Source organism: Octopus bimaculoides, chromosome 7, assembly GCF_046866305.1.
Source record: "Octopus bimaculoides isolate indiv1 chromosome 7, ASM4686630v1, whole genome shotgun sequence".
In the NCBI taxonomy this organism is placed as follows: domain Eukaryota; kingdom Metazoa; phylum Mollusca; class Cephalopoda; order Octopoda; family Octopodidae; genus Octopus; species Octopus bimaculoides.
In genome coordinates, this window is record NC_142934.1 from 76,206,784 (window position 1) to 76,231,458 (window position 24,675).

At 36.8% G+C, this 24,675-nt stretch overlaps 1 protein-coding gene across 1 annotated transcript in view; it reads left to right on the top strand.

The window, feature by feature from the left end:
• The first annotated feature begins 976 nt into the window (after positions 1-976).
• Positions 977-24,675, top strand: part of LOC106878151 (protein patched homolog 1) — a 119,207-nt gene continuing 95,508 nt past the window's right edge. Inside the window, exons 1-3 of the mRNA XM_014927283.3 lie at positions 977-1,068; positions 1,598-1,714; positions 20,434-20,626. Of these exons, the coding sequence (XP_014782769.1) occupies positions 1,027-1,068; positions 1,598-1,714; positions 20,434-20,626 (352 nt within the window). The 5' untranslated portion in view covers positions 977-1,026. The remainder of the gene's footprint in view (positions 1,069-1,597; positions 1,715-20,433; positions 20,627-24,675) is intronic.

Consider the following 24,675-nt stretch of genomic DNA (forward strand, 5'->3'; position numbering starts at 1 on the left):
TGAAGAAAAGAGTGATAAAGAATTAGTAAAAGAAAGCGGGCAGTATTAGAAAGAAAAAAAGAGGTTTAAAAAAGCAGTGTAAGAGAGGGAGAGAGAGAAGAGAAAGGTGGGTAGTGTAGGAGAAAAAGAGGGTTAAATAAGCAGCCTAAGAAAAAAGAGAGATAGAGAAAGAGAAAGCACGAGGAGGAAAGCAACAGTGTAAGAGACAGAAAGGGTTGAGCTGTTAGTGTAAGGGAGAAAGAGAAGGGTAGGAAAGCGGGTACTGTAAAAGAGATAGACAGACAAAGAGCAAGTGTAATGGGGAGGGAGTTGACATGAGGGAGTCAGGCGTGCTACTTTACTACAACCGAAAGGAAGGAAGGAAGGCACAGTACGACAGTTCGTGTCCTCCTCATTCTAATCTTACCCTTCTGTCTTACTTGCAGTCGTCCGTCTCTGTCTCTCACAATCAGCTTGTCAGTTGGCTCTTTAAGTCAACACTCTTCCTGTCTATTTTTCTGTTCGGATCGAAAATAGAAAAACAGCAATCAAACTATCTTAATTATCTTTACCGAGAAATTTTGTGTATAAGTAAAAAACAAAACAAAAAAAAACAATCATCAACAGAAATAACAATATTAACTATTACTACTATAAGTACCTTACTACTACGAGCAACAGTTTCAAGCTTGCTCGTATACTAGAAGGAAGGAAGATTGTGAAAGAAGTTCCCTCTGCCCTCTTCTTTTCTCAGTTCAGAAAGTCTCAAAGTTACTTACCCACCTCGCATACGTGCACACACGTTTTCACTCGTAACAAAAACTTGAGAAATCAAAGTAAAAGTTCTTTATATTTCGCATACGCACACAAATATTTAGTCACAGTTTACACACACAAACACATAAGTATATATATATACATATATATATATATATATATATATATATATATATATATATATATATATATATATATATATATACTACATATATTTATATTTAAACATCACTCATCACCACAAAATCCTTCGTTTATGAAGTCAATCCGATGGCAAGCTGGTCACATCCAGCTTCTTCCAAAACAGCAAAGGTTAGTTTCGGATATTTTTTTCTTCACACTTTCAAGAATTATTAACATTCATCCAACTGTGTCTATCTGTCATCTGTTTCGGACTTCTGTCTTTTACATTTTAGTTTCTGTATTCTTAATTTTGTTTTTCTTCTGATTCTGTCTGTTTATGTCATCATCTAATTTGATTTCTCTCTCATACAATCTTTGCATCTTATGCTATATGTATGTCTATGGATATTTATTTATCAATGAAATAACCACATTATACATACGTAACCTGCACATAATAAGTACATACATATATTCTTGTAAATTATATATACGTGTGTGAAGATACTTGAATATTCGAGTGCATATTCTTGTATGTAAACATACGCGCGTGCATGCACACATTAGTGCTTATCTCCTGATTTTTATTAACTGTGCAAGACAAAGCTGTCCCTGGATATGTCGCCAGTATGTGGCAGGTAACATTCCCAAATTTGTTTATACACTCAGTATATTTATTGGCTTGTTAATCGAACTTTTGTATTTCTCCTCGTTTTAGGGGCCCGCGATGACTAGGGTTCCAAGATCAATGCCAGCTAACACTAAGGACGACATAGATTTACTTACCAGGACTAGCTGGGTTAATGCAGAGGTTGCCTATAAGCAAATTAAGAAGGTAAGACACCTTTCTTTTTCATTTTTACTTTTGAATAGTTTTATAACACTAAGACAACTAGACAAAGTGCTTAATTAAACACACACATCTACATAGATATAGTCACTCAATCATCAGAAGGGACCGACATCTGTGGTCATCTTGTAGTCAATTTATGGTCTCATTTATCTAACATATGTGTACTATCAATGATCATAACGGCATCTTATACATACAACCAACAGCCACAAACACTATGACATACACGTACTTAACAATGACAAAACAAACTTCATGCAACACTGGCTGTCACATAATCTAATGTATCACTGTCACGTAATATAAATGTGTCACTTTACGCAATTATCGGTATCAACCGAGCTATGTTCTCATAAGATTCAGTATGCAATATACTTAAATGTATGTCTAGCTTATAGTTCCATGTGTCTAATATGTGTGAGTGTTATATATGTATATATATATATAAATATAATATTCATATATATTGGACACATATGTCGTGTGTACAAGGATATATGATCTAATGTCATGTTGCTACTGATGGCATGCCATTCATTTAAGTGTGAAAATTACTTAAAACCCTCACTAAAAGAATTCCACTTCAGCGGCATGTTCCAATTTTACCTACCACGTTGTGTGCGCGCGCGTAATGTGTGCGTGCGCGTGCGTGTGTAATGTTGTGTGTGTGTGTGTGTGTGTGTGTGTGTCTAATAGTAATTTTGTATAACACGAAAGTATCACGTTTGTGCAGGTTTATCTTTACCGTTACTATCCAGATTACAAATATCTACGTTGGTGGTCTAGAAAGTTAGAAAGGCCTCTTGTGCAGATTGGAGTTGCAAGATCAAGACTCCTGATTATTTAGAGAATATTGTGATATGTTCTTTTTGTGCCCCCATCACCAAAACTTTTTTTTTAAAAAAAAGAAAGAAAGTAGGAAATCTAACACCATGTTGTGTGTTTCAACTATTATTTTACTCTAACCACCGACTTGATATGCTCATGTCACTTATCTGCATTCTTTTTATTGAAAACTGCTGTCTCCACACCCCTTCCAGTATTTTTTTCTAATTTGAACTAACTGCTTTTAACCATGTTCTCTCCCTGTTGTCTTAACACTGTTTTGTGAACTATTTTCCATAATATAGAGTGAGAAAGATGTCAAAACGTTCATCCACTAGAAATACTAGGAGACAACTATATTTATTGAAAAAGTTTTATTTCGCTATTTATTTGTCGACATCAAATCGACGAAAAGTCATGATGCGAAAATCTTTTTTTTTTTTTGATAAAACAGCGCAGCAGGCTAGCATCTAATTCATACAGCTTTGCATTACCTACCTGTAGATGCTTATTGCACGTATTAGCGGATCTCTTTTTAACGAACCAAACTTTAGTGAAGATATGGAGATGGCTTTCCAAACAGTGCTTAACTACCGATCATAACCTATATATATTAAGTATTCACTTGACAAATATAATGCATCATGCTTGCTCATTCTTAATTACCAAATACAAAGAATTCGTACACACATACTCTCTCAGATAGGGGGCACACACAAGGTATGGAGTGAAAAGAATGGCGCTTGGACATGTGTGTGTATGTAGTGAGGGTGGGAGATGGTGAAATTGAATAATTCTACATATGTTTAAACACTTGAAGAAGTACCGTATGGTACCTCCCATACACAAGGCGTTCAGCGGGGCTTGAATTTGTGGATGGCATATTTTTCGGTGGAATGCATGAAATCTACGATCTTTCTTCTCACACTTTATCTATTTTCTATTTAACCTCTCTAATTTCTTCTTTATTCTACTTCCTCCCACTTTGTTTATTTCTCTGTTTCTCCTTCACGCCATCTGTTGTTCTCCTTTTAGCATTTTTCCATGCCTTCGCCTACAGCCCCCTTATTCACTGCATCACTGTCAATCTCTTTTTCCTATTACTCTATCGCTTTATCACTCTATCATTATATTATACTTTATCTTTGACGCTCATTTTATCTATCTATCTATCGCTCTCTATATAATAATATCCCACTCTTTTGTATTTCATTTCTGATCTACTTCCCTTTTCCCTCTCCTTATAATCTTTCACTTTGCTCCCGACCATTCTCTCTCTCTCTCCCACCACACCTCTCCCTTATTCTCCGTGTGTGTTCTTCTCATAAGCTTGCTCACCAACCATGTCTTAGCCTAGCTTTCAACGTACGAGGAACTATTTTTCTCCGAGCCAAATACTCGCTTCACACCGCCTCTCCTTCCTTCACACTGCCTCTTACTCCCCACAAAACACCAGCGCACTAGCATAAACATACATGAGACATCACATATAATTACACAGTAACACACCCACGCACATACGGTTTCACGTTTGTATTTAACAGTTGTACACACTTCGTATATAATAATGATATTTCGTCTCAAAATCTCCCTAGAAATATGTTCGCACAATGTCATATGTGTATGTGCTTATTTAACACCAATATATGTATCAATGTTATGTACTGTGTATGTCATGTTACATTATATACATAAATACACGTGTGCGATAAAAGTATTTTTGTTCTATGTAAGTGTGTATACATAGATACATACATATATATATATATATATATATATATATATATATATATATATATATATATATATATATATATATATATATATATATATATATTCGGTCAGTTGTCCGAAAAAAAGCAGTCTAAAAAATTTATATGGATATGCACACGTGTATGAGACTTTTACATAAGTAAATCATTGAAATATATACATACATATACATACGCGCGTACACGCACACAGAATATGTGTATGTATACACGTACTGCGTAAGTATGTATATGTTGTTTACATTATACTCCCGTTGAATGTCGAAGCTGTTATAACTTGCCAATGGAAACCATCCATCTATCAGCCATCGAATACCGCCGCTTCACCGATAAGGACAACTTTCTATCCACTTTACGAGGGCAGGGCTCAGGCTGCTTGTGAAGGAATAGAAAGATAGGGTATGAGGAGGGAGACCCTTGAGACGAATCTGTCTGTCTATCGGTGTCAACTCCCTGAAGAGTCAGCTCCCATCATTTTGAAAGTTTCTCTCAAACTCCTTGAACTTATTTCGTGTGGTAAAGGTGTGTCGGTGGCGGTGAATCGAGACCCTTTTTAGATAATTTTGGGTGTTGGGGAAGCAGTTTGCTTTGTTTGCTTCGTTGCATATGTGAATATCTGTATGAGGTGGAGTAAATGTAAGTCACTGCAGCATCGGTAACAGTAGTAATTGTATCTACCATTTGTTTAAATACTTTCGTGTTACATAGACATACTATACACACATGCACAAGTATGTCTGCGTTATTATGTGTCAGACCATATATATTTGCACAAATGTATATGTATATAAATTTATGCTTGTAATATCACATGTACAATATGTATGTGTATGTATGTAAATTTTCTTATATATAGAAGAGAGATAGATAGATAACGCGCAAGCTCTATACATACATCTTACCATATATATATATATATATATATATATATATATATATATATATATATATATATATATATATATATATATATATATATATTGTGTGCATGTCGAGATATGTATATGTCTATATGCCCGCTCGATGTGTTAGCAACACAAGATTCATGGTGTGAGGCCAGACATCCGAAAGCAATTTCCTATGTTTATAATGATGATGGGGGGGGGAGACATCGACTGCTCCCCCTCTCACCTTTATTTGATAACTGACACTTTATCCCTTCTCTCTACATTCTAAAACCACATGGTTAGGCATCTTTTTTTGCGTGTATGTGTGAAGGTGGGGGACTCATACTTGCAAGCAAAACATGTTTTGCTTTTCTTTCGGATGGTAACAATCTCGAATCTATAATTTCTGGAAGAAATTTTGAAATATGTGTGTACACATAAATACATACGAATTGATCAGATCCTATGTTATTTCCTTATATATTTATATCTGTTGTTGGTGTAGTTTTATAGTTTAGTCCTATGTAGTCCCTGGTCGTACAATTTTATAATTCTGATCTTCTCGCCGTTTATTCAGACATAGTATAGCGAAATTCACATCACGTTTGTAAGATATTGGGTGTGATTTGAGTGAGATATAGCTGTTATTTTGTTGCCTTCGTATAATGTTCATGTAGAGGTCCCCTGGTTTACTCTCTTCGGCGATGGATTGATAGAATTAGTACAACGCCGGACAAAATGGCTTGCGGTATTTACTTTCGGAGTTCAAATCCGTCGGAAGAAATAAAAAAAGAAAAGTACTGGAGTGGATAATCAACAGCAATTCTCTCTCAGATTCTTCTCTTCGTCTAAAAGGCTTATAGACGAAGGGAAGAAATCTCAGAGTACTGCGAAGTTCTAAATCGTTGTCGTCAGTGTTTTTGCTTCTTCTCGCAGACACATGTTTATTTTCACCTCCTGTTGCGTGGTGAAAGCGGCGGCAGGTTGGTTCCTCTTGATAGTGGGAGAGAAACAGGGGAAGAGAGAAAGACAGAAACTAAACACGCAGTGCCTGCGATAGAGTGTATTTAAAACTTCAAGACGACGTCGATGAAACAAGAAAAGGGAATCAGTTAATAGAAATAGTAGACGAGGGAGAAAGCAGTTGAAATTCACTTGACTTAAAACTTTCTAACAAACAATACAAATATTTTAATGCCAACATCCAAATTTTACGTCAGAATATTTTTTTAATAAATTACCTCCTTTTTTATTATTTGTTTTCTTACCAGGGTAGAAGAAAAAATACAATACAATTTTTTTTAATACCCTAGAGCAATCAACAAAGCATCTAATGATTTAACCAAAGAGTTTGGCACGTTGTTTACCGACGAAGGTTCTTTAAGTAGGAATCTTTCGTATCTACCACCCCTAAAAAATTGCTTCAGACTTCACTTATTGCTGCTGTCTTTTTCATTTTTTTCATTTTTTTTTTTTGCTTTTCGTTTATCCCTTGTGTAGAGTTTTATTTGTTTTACATTTTTATTTTATTTTCGTCCTCAAGTGAGAAGCTGGAACGATTTTTCCAGTTACATCTTCCCACCCCGCCTACTCGACCTCTCCACGCTATGAAGTAAACTGTATTTGGTTTAGTTTCAAACTTTCTTTTCTATTATAACTTTTTATCTTTTGGGGTTTTTTTTCCTTTCTTTCTGATGCTACTAAAAGCCTCTGTTCTTCCTCCCCCCTCTTCCTTTTCTGTCTCTCATCCTTCCCCTCTCTATCTCTCTTATTTTCATTCGTTCTCTCTCTTGTAATTGTACTTTCGCACATTCTTTCAAAAGCGAATTGTGTTGTGAATATATTACATCCTTCCAACGTAGACAGTCATAGAGTTTGCAAAGTTTGAGTGGGTTGATAAGTTTAGTGAATAAATAAAATTGATAGTTCGAGTGAGTGAACAGAGCTAGCTAAACTGATTGATAGATAAAAAGGATAGATATTTTAAAATTTATCCTCTTATATATATATATGGTATGAATGTGTGTTTTCGTAAGTAGATGACTGAATAATGATATAGGTATCTATCTATAATTATGTACATATACACATCCATATATATACTACAGGCAATCTTTCTGAATACCGAAAGATTGCCTATATGTATACACACATTTATATATAGATACATACAGCTGAATTGTATATACGAATATATAACTCGCAACTCTATTGTATATCAATACATATGAAGTGATCTTGCGCTCGTAAGATTTTTTTCGTAGTTATTTATTTAAAATACAGGTGAGTACGTTATATAGAACTTAAGAGATACATGCATGGTGTGTGTTTATAATTGAGTATTGGTTGGTGATGGTGATGGTGGTGGAGAAGGCATTTCGAACAATGAAATCTAAAGAAACTTCCTGAATTTGCTCTGTCAGTGTTGACAGGTGCCTGACCGTGTGTGGTGGGCGAGAGGTTAGGGTTAGTGGGTTTGGTGGTTGCCATGACCACACTGTTAATGGGGAAAGAGTGAGGTGGGGTATTGTGGTATGAGAATGCGATAGAAAATGGTAGTGAGGAAGGGGTTTAGAGGGATCCTCCGCTCTTATTTTCTTCCTTTTTCTTATTCTCTTTCTTTCTTACCACAGGAGATTGATGAGTAGTAAGTAAACGGGTGGGAAAGACGAAAGTGCACGCAATATTACAACGGAGAAAAGAGGTAGGGGTTATACTTTATAGCGGGATAGAAATGGTAAGTGGCGGAGATGGTGGTGGTGGTAAAGGTTGAACAAACAAGGAGAATGAGATCTGCTGGGTGAAATCAAACATGATGGTGATGATGATAGCATTTTGTGGGGTGGTGGCCTCTGTTTTTCTCTCTTTTCTCCCTCCCCGCTGTTGTGTTGTCTTGTCTGACGATATGGGCTTCCAGTTACATCTCAACGTCTCCCCCCAGAGACATCCAGTTCTCTTCACTGACGCCTTCAGCGTTGGAGGTCTGTTTCATTTTTCTTTCTTGCTTTTTTCTCTTCTATATATTTTTTACGCTTTTTTGTGTGCAGTGTGGTGGTGGTAGTGATGGTAGATTAGTTGATGTTGATGTCAGTAGTCAGTCACACAGATGGGTGAGGAAAGCAGGGTCTTAACTCTCTCACCCACTCTCTCGTTTTTATATGACTGTGTATTTGTCTTGAGGTGTCATGTGTATACACATATATATAATATACATTATATATATATATATATATATATATATATATATATATAAATAGATAGATATGAGGAATTGAAATTGTGTGATGTTCATTGCTTCATATCCACATGCACAGTACAAACGTACCACAATGAACGTGCATGCGTGCACACAACTTGTGCATTTCACTCGTAAAACCACACAGTTTTGGATAAGTCTGTTTTTAGCTTAGAACAAACAGTATGTATATATGAAGCACTGAGGTTGACTAGAATGGTCAATATTCAATTCAAATTCGTCACATTTTTCTTTTGTCTCTAGTTTTACTTTGGGTGGGTGGGTACTTCGATTGGATCGTTTGTACCTAGAGACTTAGACATGTTTCATTGCTTAATCCTACCACCTTGCAAAGAAGGGCAACCTTTACGTGGATGGTTGTTCGACCTGATTGAAATAGTGATCGAATTTTCCACAGAACAGGACTGTCGTGGTTGGAAGTGTTTCTGATCATATGATCAATCAAAGTATGTTTGGAACAAAACAACATTGGATTTGTTTTGTTTGGGAGTGAGGAGATTCCTTTAGTGTAATTCATTTGCTACTCTGTTGTTGCAAGTATTCTCCTCCCTCGTAAAGACTTATTTAGTGTCACTTCCAGCAACCCCAGTCAAACAACCATCCAACCAGTCTGCCAGCCAATTAACCACATGTCTTCTACGTGTAAGTTACCAACGTATCTTACGTCAAACCAGCAGTTTTCTCATAAAAAGGAGAATTCGAAAACGTTCTCTAACGGAGACAGGACTTGCACAGCAATTTCGTCTCCTTCAGTTGGTGGCACAATGTCATAATGTTAATTACTGTACGTATATCTTTAGAAACCACCTTCTATACTCTTGGGCAACAGGTAGTTAAATTCCTGAAATGCCATACTTCTCAGTCTCTGATGATCCCTATCTCTCTCTCTGATCTTTACAGTCATACCATTAAAAGTAGAACCTTCCTCTCTAGAGCCAAAAAAAAAAAAAAAAAGAATTCAACATTGATCAGCTGCTGGTTCTCTGTAAAGCTCAAAGTGAGACTTGCTCTACCTTAATCCTTCCTTGCCAGAACGTCACTCGACTCTGTGGAATTATCTTGCAACACAGTTTTCGTTGCAAATGTTCCAGCCGACCATTCGATGTCAGCATTTCTGTGCTCAACTCTATCCAGCGACTGATCCGTTGGATGTCTGACGTTTGGCACTTCCTCAGGAATGGCTTCCATTAGAACAAATGACCAAAAAACACAATTATCTATCAGAACAGATTATTAAAATTTAACTATACCGTTCTTCCGCCATGCTATTTATTTATATATTGTGTGTGACACCTAGACACAGGACCTCCCAAAGATATATCTTCTAATCGTGATAGTCATTTCGTAAAGGATTAAACAGAAGTGGTGCAGAGAGTGAGGGAATGGCTAGAAAGAACTTTTATTGTGATATAATTATGCTTTGATTGAAACAATGCAATCAAGTTTAATAGTACACAGTTCCTAGCCACACACGAACCTACATATACACCTTTTCTCTATCTATCTCTAGTTATTTCACCCCTCATTTTTTAAAAATTTCTATTTCTCACTGCTCTGTTGTTATTCGTCTTCATTTCCCCCTCCCTTTATCTAGTTATTTCTCTTTCTTTTTCTTTTTTTCACCCCCTTGCCTCTTATTTCTACTCCCAAGTTATTCGCACACATACTCTCTCTCTATTTGTTGTATTACCCTAGCGTCTCCTTATCTCTCTCCCACTTCCTTCCACTCTTTATCATTTGTCTCCCTCAAACAACCGAGACTATTGCTATCTAATCTCAAGATTTCTTCACTTCTGCCAGTAGAGTTTTGGGCCACACATGTTCACCGAGAACATTCCGTAACGACATTTTATTTTCCCTCTTTTATTTTTTCTTCATTATAAGTTGGTAGCGAAGGGCGGTGGATGACAGCAGAATTGGTTGAGTGACAGACAAAATATCTTGTTGTATTTAGTTACGTTCCTACACATTCTGTGTTCAAATCCCGCTGAGGTTAACTTTGCCATTCCTCCGAGGAGAGAGTTGGGGACGATAAAATAAAGTACTAGGCATAACTGCAATTCAGTTTTGTCTCTACCTCTCGAATTTGTTTCTTTGTTACCTTCTTAATAAAGCATATGTTGATTTTATCTTGCGGTTGTATTTTTATTATTATTTCTTTATTCAGAAAAGAACATAAAACATGTCTGTTCTTTTTTAAACATTTAAAATTGGCAAGGAAACCGTATTAAACAAACGGTGTTTTACGAATTAAGTTCCTTACAACAGATTAGACATTCTTTTGTCGCTGTTACTGTCAGAAATGCAGTGAACCAGTGAAATACTTCGAACCATTATTTTCTCTTCCTTTTATTTTATGATCTCTTACATAGATACAACTATAGATTTTATAAGAAGCAAAGAACAAAAAAATGTGTGTTGCTCTTGCCTTTTTCAAAGACTTTGGGTATACGGTTTCTACCAGGAATCGAAACTGATTCGCAATCACAGCTTATTTAATGGATGTTAACCCCCCCCCCCCCCACACACACACACACACACTCTCAAAGAATTTGATAATTACTAAAATATATGTTGCAGTAAGCAAGAGATATATAATTCATTCATTAAAATTATATCCATAATTAGGAACAAGAAATCCTATTGCTTTTAAATTCTGACTGTCAAAAGTAAGAAGACGACTTCGAAATTTAAATTAAGTAGTAAACGAGGATATGCAACGGGCAGTATTTCCGATCTTTGGTGAGCACTGCGATAACTCTGGACCGGTTTCGGCTTTATTAGACCTCTTTAGCGAAGCACAGTCTTGACTGGTACTAACCAGATCCTAGATGATTCAGAAATAAATAATCAGAATCATCATTTTTATGCCTGTTTTTCCCATGCTAGCAATGGTTGGACGGGATTTATTTTTTCCAGCATCTTGTCACTCGTAGTAGTCTTGACTTCCCCTTCGTGATGTCCATTCAGCTTCCTGAGATCAAATTTCACCACTCCTTCCAACGCATTCAACGATCTTCCTCTTCCGCAGTCTCCTTTATAGTGGGTTGCTTGAAGCACTTTTTACACAACTGTCATCCTTCAAACGTACCAGCGCGATCTTCTCTCGTGCACACTACAGCTGATTCCTCTTATACCCCCCCCCCCCATCTCAAATGTGCTCCATCATTCATGCATGTTGACATTACACATCCAGCGGAGCATATTCGTCTGAATTCCCCCCACACACATACATACGCATCACAAGGTGATTTATACATTAAAACCATATAAAGTACATAAATATATATTTTAAGCCTTATATAAGCATTAAAATAACCTTTAAATATACACATTTTCACATATTATTTATTCATATTTGCGTGGACTTACAGTTGGTGCTTAGGTGATAGGCTTTTCATTGTGTGTGTTTAGTTCTGGCAATGTCTAATTTACAATATTTATTGCCAATGATTTTTATAAAGTTATAAAACACAAACATTTAACAGTGACTTCGTGTAACTTTATATATATTTGCTAGCCAAGTGTAGCAAAACATATGGACTCCACCCTATAAATAATAATAACAATAATAATTAGTGGCTTCTCCACGTCTCCATTTTCATGTTCTTATTCTGTTGGAGCGTTATGCGTGTTTGTGTGCTGTCATCTATATATGCGTTTGTATAAGTAAATATGTGCGTGCGTGCGTGTACTCATTAATTTCTAGAAAATGTGTTTCATTCTAAACTTGCATCCGTAATTACTGTATAATCACAGCAAATGAACTTACCGAACTCTTCTATGAACTCTCCTATGGTGTAATTGTTGCCGACGCAGAGCCATCATCAGTTTCTCGTATTCCGGATTTTACTGTAATTACTTTAGTCAACCGTCTTAATGAAATACAACTGACGGAAAGGACCCAAAGGAGAAACGTTTTCAGAATCATGTGCAAACCTACTTAGCAAGATTGTACCGACTGATTTTCATCGTCGGTCAAAGCCATTTCACTTTGCTTGCTAAAAACTTCGGGAAAAGCATGAATATTACACACACATATACACACACCTCACTTCACTTCCTCCCCAATCTCTTTACACATATATATGTGTGTGTGTATATATATATATATATATATATATATATATATATATATATATATATATATATAGCGATACTAATAAACAGTTGTTAGAATTCACTTATGCCTTAAGCTAATGAAGGTGATTAGGTAATTCCTGTTCTTTTGTTATTCGTTAACTAAATACACACACACATTATTATTATTATTATTATTATTATTATTATTATTATTATTATTATTATTATTATTATTATTATCCGAGACGAGAAATCTGCTACTGGTTCAAATCTTCCCGACACACAGGAGCTGGAAGTACCCCACAACCGGAATATTCCAACAGATGGCCATCCATGCTCGTCATCAAATAACCAAAAGAAAAAGAATGAAAAATGGTCTAGGGAAGATAATAAAGAAGTTCTTAGAGCCTTCTACCGTGCCATATATTTCCCTACAGATAAATCTAATACTGTACAAACCTACTTAAACTGGAGACAGAAACACCTTGCAGTAAGACCCTACATAGACAGTAATAAACTTGCCAACGTCAGAAGAAACATTATAAAAAAAAAATTACTAACTGAAGTAGAGATTGACCAAATTAAGCAAGCAGTAAAGGATAAAAAGAATGAAACTGCAGCTAAAGAAGATACTACAGAGGAAATAATTATAAACCAGCCCAAGGCTGATGAAAATACAGTAATAATTGAAAGAGTTAAGGTAACTGATAGGCAAAATAAAATACTCTCTGAACCAACCATAAACACTAAGGCAGGTGAAAATCAAATAGATGAAGGAAGTCATACAGAAATCGACGCAACAGAACTACATGATCTAAAAAATCAAATCATGATTGAATGGCTGAAAATTAAAGAAACTAGTATGAATGAACGCGACACTCTCCCCAAAATTCGCAATTCTAACCAAAACCTGAAAATAATTGGTAAAATCCGCCTTGCACTTAAGGATATAATTTCAGCTAATGATGTTGATATTACAGATCTCAACCACCTGTACTATGCATCCGCAAGAATCTCAACGATTCTATGTGGTGAAAAGATTAGAAAAAGACAACACTCCCACAAAAAGCCTTCTTGGCAAGAACGCATTCAACACCAAATTAAGCTGCTTAGATCTGACATAGAATGTTTGAAAAACCTTAAATTTGACAAGAGTATCAAACCTACAAAGACCCAAAAACTAAAGAAAAAATATAACATGAAAACCATAGTTGACATTGATGCCACCATAGAAACCATCAAGCAAAAGGTATGTGCTAAAGCTGCCCGCATAGCAAGGTATGAAAAGCGTGTTAAATTCTTCCGAGATAATAACATGTTCAAAAATAACCCCAAAAATTTCTACAGGAAGATAGGGAAAACACCAGTAACAATAAAGTCTGTCCCATCAAAAGAAGAAGTGCAAGAATTTTGGAATAAAATCTGGGCAGAAGATAAAACACACAATGAAAAGGCCCCTTGGATTGATAGAATAGCTACAGACCTAGACTCCTTAGAGGAGCAGAAGTGGGAGGGGGTCAGGGTAGAAGATATAAGATCTGCTCTCAGGAGGTCAAGCAAATGGAAGTCTCCAGGAAAGGATAAAATTCCTAACTTCTGGTTGAATGCCTTCCCAGAAAGCCATGAACTGCTAACAAAACTTTACAACGATGTTTTGCAAAATCCTAGTTTGATGCCCTCTTGGCTAGTTAATGGTTTAACATTCCTGCTTCCAAAAAATGAGGAAACAAACGAACCAAAAAATTATCGCCCCATAACCTGCTTAACAACAATGTATAAGACGCTAACATCTGTCCTAACCGAGTACACCTATAGTTTTTTAATAGAAAGTAGCATATTCCCTAATGAGCAAAAGGGATGTAAACGTGGATCTTATGGTTGTAAAGATCAGCTACTCATCAATAAGATGATCTTAGAAGATTGTCACAAGCGACACAAAAACTTGTCAATAGCCTGGATAGACTATAAAAAGGCCTTTGATAGCCTACCACATAGCTGGATTAGGAAATGTCTGGAAATGTATAAAATAGCTCCTACTCTGCGAAACTTTTTATCTGTAAGTATGAGATCATGGAGAACCACACTGATGTTGAACAATGACAATGAATCTCTAAATGCTGGAGATGTAAGAATTTCATGTGGCATTTTCCAGGGTGACTCACTATCACCACTCCTCTTCTGTCTAGCCCTAATACCGCTCTCAAAATTGCTCAATGATGCACAGTATGGTTATAAAATATTTGATAAAAATATAAATCATCTCATTTACATGGATGATTTAAAGCTCTTTGCAAAAAATGACCAACAACTCAAAGGCCTACTAGCGATTGTTAAACAATTCAGTGATGACATCAGGATGCAATTTGGCCTTGATAAATGTGCAAAAGCTATCTTTATCAAAGGAAAAATGACAAATACATCTAATGTGAACCTTGACCAGCAAAATGTCATAAAAGAGTTAGAACCAGCGGAGAGCTACAAATACCTAGGGGTAATTGAAGGGGACAATATCAAGCACTCAGTGATGAGGGAAAGGATCAGAAGAGAATGTTATCGCAGGGTGAGAGCAATACTGAAGACAGAGCTGAACGCGAGAAACAGGATCGAAGCGATCAATGCTCTAGCCATACCAGTCGTGACTTACAGTTTCAACATCGTTAACTGGTCAATTACTGAAATATGTAATGTTGACAGAAAAATACGAAAACTGTTGACAATGCATAGAATGCACCACCCTAAGGCAGATATAGAACGTCTTTATCTGCCAAGAAAAGAGGGAGGTCGAGGACTACTACAGCTGGCATTATCAATGAAGGTAGCCACAATTGGCCTAGACACCTATATGAAAAACTCTGAGGACTGGATGCTAAAACTTGTCTTAAAATATGAAAGCAAGAAAGCATCTTACTCAGTAACAAAACAGGCAAAGGAATATCTAAGTGAATTCCAATTGCAACAAATTCAAGAATTAGACGAACTAGAAACACCTACAGAAAAAGCTAAGCGCTTGAAAACCCGTGCTAAAATTGCTGCCTTAGCTATTATGACTGAAAAATGGCATGGAAAACCTCTCAATGGCAAATACCCAAAGAGAGCGAATAATGCAGATATTGACAAAGCCCTTACCCACCAATGGTTAATGGCCTCTGGATTGAAATCAGAAACAGAGGGGTTTATCATAGCAGCCCAAGATCAATGCCTACCTACAAAGAACTACCAGGCCAACATATTAAAGAACGGCAGCTCCCCATTATGTCGTATATGCCAACAACAAAATGAGACCATCGATCATGTTGTCTCCATGTGCAGTCTGCTTGCGCCTACAGAGTATCTCAACAGGCATGATAGAGCTGCACAATATATTCACTGGGTAATATGCAAAAACCTGGACTTGCCCCATGATAAAAACTGGTGGGAACACAAACCACCCCCAGTACTTGAAAATGATCACATTGCACTCCTCTGGAACTTCACCATTCAAACTGACAGAAAGATAGACGCAAATAGGCCAGACATCATACTGAAAGACTTCAGACAAAAATCATGCCTCCTCATTGATATGACTGTCCCAATTGATATAAACGTATCTGTCAAGACCTACCAAAAACTGAGCAAATATAAAGATCTTGAAATAGAAATTAGCAAAATGTGGAATCTGAAGACGAAAACAATACCTATTGTCATAGGTGCCCTGGGAATGACAGCGAAACGGGCTGATTACTACCTAGCTCAGATACCAGGAAACCCCAAAATGGCTGAAGTCCAAAAGATAGTGCTCATGGGAACTGCCCATATCCTACGTAAAATACTGTCTATGTGATCTCAAATTTTAAAGCAAACATAATTTTCTTATGGTTTCTTAAACATTCACTTGAACAAAACTGTACAAATCCAAATATATGGTACCCTAGGCATAACACCTACATGAACTTCTAACTTGTTGTCTCTTGAGGTCTCTGGGTGAGACTTGGATCCAACTTGTACAAATGCAAAACAAAAGTCAAACATAAAATAATAATAATAATAATAATAAGGCGAGCTGGTAGAATCGTTAGCACGCTGGACGAAATGCTTAGCGGTATTTCGCCCGTCGCTACGTTCTGAATTCAAATTCCGCCGACGTCGACTTTGCCTTTCATCCTTTCGAGGTCGATAAAATAATTATCAGTTGAACACTGGGATCGATGTAATCGACTTAATCCCTTCCCCCAAATTTCAGGTTTTGTGCCGCCAGAAGACAGGATTATTATTATTATTTTATAAAAGTTTGACTCGGCTCCATGCAGCTTAAAATTTCGTAGGCTCGCAGAACGAACTTACCTTAAAGTCCATATCTCTCTGTGTATTGAAAGCAAGAGTTAAACACAATCAAATGAATTAGTGGCGGCCTGCAATTGCTAAATAATTTCTGATTTAAGCACAAAGCCAGCAATTTTGTAAGAAGAGGTTTGAGTCGAATACCATCGATCCGGAAGATATACATGGAAGAAAGTTCGCATCTGCGCGATTTCAACTTAGAATGTAGCGAGTTGAAAGTCTGGCAAAGAATTCATTAAAATACAAATGAATAAATATAAATAAATAAATAAACCACTTTCTTTTAAATGATACGCCTAGGACTGCGTTATCTAATATGGCCTTTCCTATTCAAGATGGTAACTAAGGCTGATTGGAGGGAAATTTTGCTGCTATTTCTAACAGGTGAGCCTCACGAAAAGATTCTAATTGGCTGAGGTGCTTTCGTTGGCATGCAGAGTATGTTCCTCGAAACGGCACTTTATCATTTACTGACTGTTGATATTTCCTCTTATGAGTGTCACAGTGGCCAATCGCTTAATTTTGACAAGACATTGCATACTTTGATCTATCGCTTTAGATTTGACTGCTAGGTCTCTGTTCCTGGAGTCAGTGTGTGCGAATGGCCTGTGCATGGCTGGAAAATATTTAGGTAAGAAAGAATCAGTTTATCTGAGTAGGACAGCATATTGTTGGATGTAGTGGCAAGTAAGTTATTGATGTACAGACGCAAGAGACAGAGGATAAAATCGAAATATGGGACGCCAGAGTTGATAGAATGTGAGACAACAGAAAGAGCTCCGTCAACACGCGGCAGATTTGAATACCAGACAGTCAGAAGTTTTGCTGATGTCATAGGCCACAACATTACTTACACCAAATTCTTCCAAGACAAGGGCACTTATAAGTTCTACTGAAATCGTACTGGTGGTCATCAAGATGAGAGGGAAATATTTGAGTTGTTGGGAGGACGTCGTGGTTAATAACTGTCTGTGTTACATATGAGATATTGGAAGTGAGTGCAACGAACCGATAGTTGATAAGGCCAAGAAGAGATTGCTTTCATTGGGAATAGGATATGTGGTTGCGTGTTTCTAAAAGCTAGGATAGTTCCCTGGAGACAGAGGAGGAGGAAGCGGAGAGAGATTGAAGAGTTTGAGTATAGGGGCTAGCTCTAAGGCTTGTCTGAGGTTAGTGGAAACATCACCGCCAGGACCGGTGGCCTTGTTGGTTTGAAGTTGTGGCGAAAGAGTTCTGCTGACTCTTTCGCCACAACTTTTTCTCACTCTTTCCTCCTGCATCTTGCAGCTCACCTGCGACGGACCGGCCTCCCGTCTAGGTGGGGGAACTTATATGCCAATGAAACCAGGAAACCGGCCCTTATGAGCCAGGCATGGCTCGAGAAGGAACAAACAACAACAAAGTCCTAGCTTTATGGCTTGGTCTGACTTGACAAAAGAAAAAGAAATTTAATTGATGACTTGACTGCACCCATTGAATGAGCACATGAAAAGAAGAGCCTAACATTTAAAAAAAAGACTTAATGGATCGTGCGAGGCACGAGGATGGCAATGTTTGGTGCTTCTGGAAAGGTGGGATGTCACGAGTCAGATACACAATGATTCACGATGTCTTAGCTGGCTGGCGTTGGCCTTAAGAACACCTGTACACTGATTCGTGAATTGGAGAGGAAAGCAGAAAATGCTTCAACGTGGTTATGGTTGAGGCATGTGAGAAAAATTGAAGCAGAGGAGACCAACAATCCTGAGCGAAAAATAAAACAAAATGGTTGCTTGCTTAGTTGGAGTTGTTACAGCTGCATCCGACTTGGGTTGATAAATATACTACAGTGTGGAGCAAAATAACCTTGTAGCATCAATGCTAATCGGCACTAATGGTGGTGGTGGTGGGGAGTGGCGGTATTGTTGGAAGGTGACGAAATTATGTTCTCGTTGACAGCTGAAGGAAGTCTCTTGAGTGTAGACAGTATGTAAAATTGCTGTGTGTGTGCACTAGTGTATTACCTTGTGGTGTTTCCGTCTCCAAAAGGAACGTAATTCAGTTGGACGTAATTAGAGATCGATAAAGTAAAGGCTCTAGAGCCGATACGATGGATCTTTTTTAAAACGGGGGCCACATTTTTCATTAACGAAACACTTTGAAACTTGGAACACTGGTAGAATGTGTCATATAAAACATCTTTTTCTCTTAGTCTTCTTAAAAAAAAAAGAAATCCATAACTTATTCCATGTTAAAGTTGTCGTATTTCTGTAATTTCAACCAATCACTGACGTCCATTCAGCCGATATACATTAAGTGCCGACTACATAAACAAACGATTCTGAAACAATTAACCCTAACCCTAACCCTAAAATGAAAAAAGCAAATAAAACGAAGGTATGGAGATTAAATACGCTTTACATCGCTTAATCAGCCAAAGGAGTAAATGTAAACAACTGAATACTTGTCAGTGATTGGTTGAAATTATCGAAATAAGACAATTTTTTACATAAAATAAATTCGAATACAAAAATATTTTTCTGTTCTATAACACAAAATAGATAAGTATTCGAAGTTTGAAAGTCTTTCGGTACCAAAAACACTACGTAAAACATTAATGAAAAATGTGGCCCCCGTTTTAAAATAGATCCGATACGATTGATTTTTAAAAATAGCATGACTACACTCGAAAGATATATATAAACGCAAACATGACTTTGCGATTAAGAAGTTCACTCCCCAATCTTGTGGTTTCAGGTTCAGTCCCACTGTGTGACGCTTTGGACAAGTGTCTTCTTTGAGTCGACCAAAGCTTGAGAGTGGATATGGTTGATGGAAAATGACTATGTAAATCATCATCATCATCATTTTAACGTCCACTTTTCCATGCCTGCGCGAGTCGGACAGTTTATCGATGCAAATTTTCTACGGCCCCAGATGCCTTTCATGTTGTTAGCCTTCACTCATTTCCAAGTTAGGTGTTATTTCCCCTCGGCCAAACATGTTTTCGCAGAATATTGGAAATGAATGACATAAGTATATTTGTGTATTCGTGTGTCTCCTTGTCTTGACATCACGACACCATAGATACAAAATGAACGTCACCGTGAGACATGTCTAGCCATGGTGAAATAGCACCTTGCTTGAAAACAGGTGAGGGCTGGCGGGAAGAAGGGCCTCCAACTGTAAAAAAAAGAACTTCCTTACCAATCCTGTCTGACTCATTCGAGTATAGAAAAAATGAACGGTCCAATGATTGCTGAATGCACGCACTCGGACAAAGAATAATCCATGTTCCCATTCGCACATGAATTAATAAATGTAACTCTGTTCTTATTACGTTAATTAGATTTCAGTCGGTGATAGCATCAATGCATTACAAATCTAGCATGCCTAGAAGCAACCTGTATGTATGACATAGGATTTTGTTTTACTTATAAGTCTTATTTAATTTCATTTATTAAAATATAAACAATACTGTATTTATCATTAGAAAATTGTTAACAATGAAAATTTGGAAATATAATTGAATTTTTTATATTTAATATATTTTTCTAAGTATTTTTCTTTTTTTTCTTTCAGGGTAAATCTAATGGAAACACATGTGCTCTGTGGGTGCGATGTCACCTACAGAAACAACTTTTCAGCGTTGGCTGTTTTATCCAACTTCATTATGGCAAAGTTCTTTTCCTTGGATTACTGCTGCTCTCTTTGTTTTGCATCGGTTTGAAAACAGGCACGTTAGAAACCAACGTTGAACAGCTCTGGGTCGAACGTAAGTATCCGAATACATTTAAAAAATAAAAACACTTCTTTTCCGTCGTCTCTGCCATTTTACACCCTTCAAATTTTCTTTTTACAATACCCAACAAGAATAATTCTATGTGGTCGCCTGGCCTAGAAGCAGGACCCCCCCCCCCCAGGGGCCAGTTACAGCATTACTGTCTTAAAAGCAAAGGGCTTACATTGTGTAATTTTAGTCCTCGATAATCAATACTCGAGAGAAGGACGAAGGTCTCTGGCTAAATTGCTTTTGATCATAAATCTGTTCAGTCGGAGCTGATCTGTGGCTAAATACCATTAAGATTCATCTTATCTTTCCAGCCCTCTCTCATACAGCAATTCAGTTCTGTGTTCTTTTCCACGTTTCAGTCATTTGCCCGAGGCCATGCTGGAACACCGCCTTAAAGGATTTGGTAATTTTTCAGATTAACACCCGCACGATTTTCATTAGGGTTAGGGTTACGGTTAGGGCATTCCGTACCTAACCGTAACCGTAACCCTAACACCCTAGTGAAGATGTGCATGTGTTAATCTGAGAATTTACCAAGGATTTTTGTCAAAGAAATTGACCCCAGTACTTATTCTATCGGTCCCTACTGGGACATAAACACACCACCATCAATTGTCAAGTGATGGAAGCGGGGACAAACACAGAGACGCACACGCACATACATATATATATATATATATATATATATATATATATATATATACGACAGGCTTCTTTCAGTTTCCGTCTACCAATTCCACTCATAAGGCTTTGATCTGCCCTAGGTGCCCCGCAGTGGGACTGAACCCAGAACCACATAGTTGGGAAGCAAGCTTCTTACCACACAGCCACGCCTGCGCCTATAGTATCAAATAAATAAATAAATAAAAGATAAACCACACGTCCCGATATATGTTTGTGGTATAAAAATGTGGCCCATTGCTCACCAGAAACTAATGAATATGAAAAAACCGTAAACATACTCCTATTCCTTCCACCCCGAAAAATGTAGAACCTTTATGCTCGATGAATTAAATGGCATTTGAATAAACGGCTTTCTTGGAATTTAGCTGTTTATCCCACTCACATAAGTTCAGACCCTAGTGATGTTAAAGCTTTTAATTTTATTATATTTATCATTTGAGGTTTGATTCAGATAAGTACTTATTAGTCAATATAGTCAAATTCCGCCGAGTTCGACTTTGCCTTTCATCCTTTAGGAGTCAATAAAATATTGTACCACTGGAATCAAAGTAATCGACTCCTTCCTCTCAAAATTGCTGGCGTTATACCAATATTAGTAAGAATTATTAGGCATTATATTTTAGGGGGCATAAAAAAAATGACTGGATGGTAGAATTGGTAAAACGTAGCATTTCGTGGTATCTCTTGTACGTTTAAGTTGCTTTGCCAGTCAACTTTCCGGTGTTGATAAAATAAAAGTACCTGTTAAATCGAATACTGGGTAGAGAGGTCGTTTCAACTGACTGTTCTCCCACCCATTCAAATCTGATGCCTTGTACATGCTTTGGACTCTTCGCATCTCTACAAAATTGACTTTCTTAGTAGAAAAATAGTACATATAAAGAGAGGGTGAAACAGAGAGAGAGACGCACACACGCACATTATGAATGAATTAACTAAGATTTTCAACGTAAAATGATATTACACATAAGAGCTAATTTGATACAAAATTTCGGCCTGTTTTCTCTTTTCTGCCTAAAATTGGTTTTTATAATGTATAGTAGCATTATTACTATTATTACAAAATAATTTTTTTTAAATCAACGGATCCTTTATACATTTAAATTTTTTTTCTTAGACGTTACATAAACAAAAACAAAACTTTAAATCCACCAAAACGTGATAAAAAAAATACAACAAAAACAAATATAAACACGGACTATAAAAAAAGTAAATCTTAATTTCCTCAAGTTTCAATGAAATGCGCGTTGGGACCTTTCTAGTTTTGGCTTACACATACACATATATACATGTACATATAACTGACACGTTCTGAAAGGCATCTTACACACTCGTAAACACACACCCTCATTATACAAGTCCATACTATATGCATCCACATAACAGAAATCCACACATACACGCACGCACATACTCTTCTATAGTCTTACACACAGATTCTCACATACCTACACACACTACTATTATTTGCTTGTCACTGGAAACAAAAAAAGGAAGTGCTACCCGCCATCTTGGCCCGTGACCCAGAAATGGTGTAATTCAATGAACGCGTGTGTGGTCTGGTATTTTTGGCACAGTCACTCCACCGACATACTTTTGTGTGTGCCTGACTCTACCACTACATCCTATAAAATCTGAGAGGAAGGGAGAGAAAAGGAAACATCTCTTCACTTCACTCTTGTCTTTTTTACTCTTACCACCATCATATTCTTTTACATTTTTACGATTTTCAAACTTTCCAAGATAGCAACGGGGAATATTTTGTATTTTAGTTTCATTTTTAAAATTTTACAGTTTTTTTTTCATTATTAATTTGTCCTCCCTAATTGTTATTTATTGCATTTCAGTTTTAATTTCTTTTTTTTTTTTTTAAAGTAAAACACTTAAGAAAATTGATTAAAGTTTTTCGGCTGTTGGTATTACAAATATTTTGTTGAGTGCCAAAATCAGTTGTACCTCTATTCATTTCTGAATACTTCTCCATAGAAATAAGTAACCAGTTATAACATAAATACACTTGAATTGGTTCTTTTAACTAAAGCTCATCCCCAACATAGAAAATGTTCCAATGTAAGGAAGCCATTCGCTTTTACTTGTTTCAGTCATTCGACTGTGGTCATGCTGGATCACCTCGTATTTGTAAACATCATTTCAATCAGATAAACCTATTTAGGGAAATGCATAAATGTGGTACTTAGAAAATTGCTGCTTATGTATAGAGATGAGGAGACAGATCGCCGGGCTAAATATATGCCTTATTTTTATTTGTTTATTTATATATATTTTTTTTTCATTTTACATTTTGGCATTAAAAGTTATCTTTTGCTGCTGCAGAGGCCTTGCAAATATGTGCCTTTCATGTCGACATAAGGAATCGTCATCAAACTGCAGATTGACAACCATAGCTAATATCTGGTGTTAACAAGCCTACGAGGGAGCCTCTACATGGTTGTTCAACCTGCTAGAACAAGCTACCAGATTCCCATGAAAGCACACCTTATCTTTAAAACGGGAGGGCACATTGGATAATGTGGTCCTGAATACATTGTCTAAAAATAAGGCGGGGCTGTCATAGTTGGAACACTTTGATCAAAGGTGTCCCTTTCTTACGACGTAGTCTGCATGATTTGTGAAAGATTTGGCTGCTATTTCCAATAATTTGGGCAACGTGCAAGCCAGCAATGGTGAAGAACCCTTTTTAGTAGAAGAGGCAATTGCATAAGAACCTGTGGGGGTGCAATGGATATTTAACTTCGTTAATTTATAGGTATGTAACTAATGTATTAAATTACTTATATTGAATTACTAGTTAAAAAATTAAATTACTATTTAGATCTTGTGGTTTGAACTGTTTTATTTTCCCCCATGGGTTATTAGAGACTTACTTTGTCAGTGGGTGGTTTCAAATTAGAATTTGTCCAAAATTTTGCTTGGAAGCAAGGGTTTTCCTACCTCAGATGTTGAGGTTCTTCCATTGGTTTATATTTGCTCCTTTCTGTAATGGCATGGACTTAGCAATTTATAGTAGTTCCTTCACTCCAAACTTAAGGATATAATATTTATTTTAGCTCGCAGTTCATCAGAAGTCTTTAGTTTGTCCTACTGTGGAAATTTTACTTGCAATAATCTAGCATCTTAATCTGGAAGCCAAAATTACGTAATCAGCCCTGAAAAGTTTTTCATTGTTTAGGAAATCTCTCTCTCTTTCCTTCATTCCTATAAACAATAGATCACAATTTATCCACATTGCTTGAATACAAACTTTTCACTAACTCAGCATTTTGAGTGAGACAAAATGACATCTGGATTGCTGTCGGCTATGTTAAACCAACGTGTGAGGTCAAATC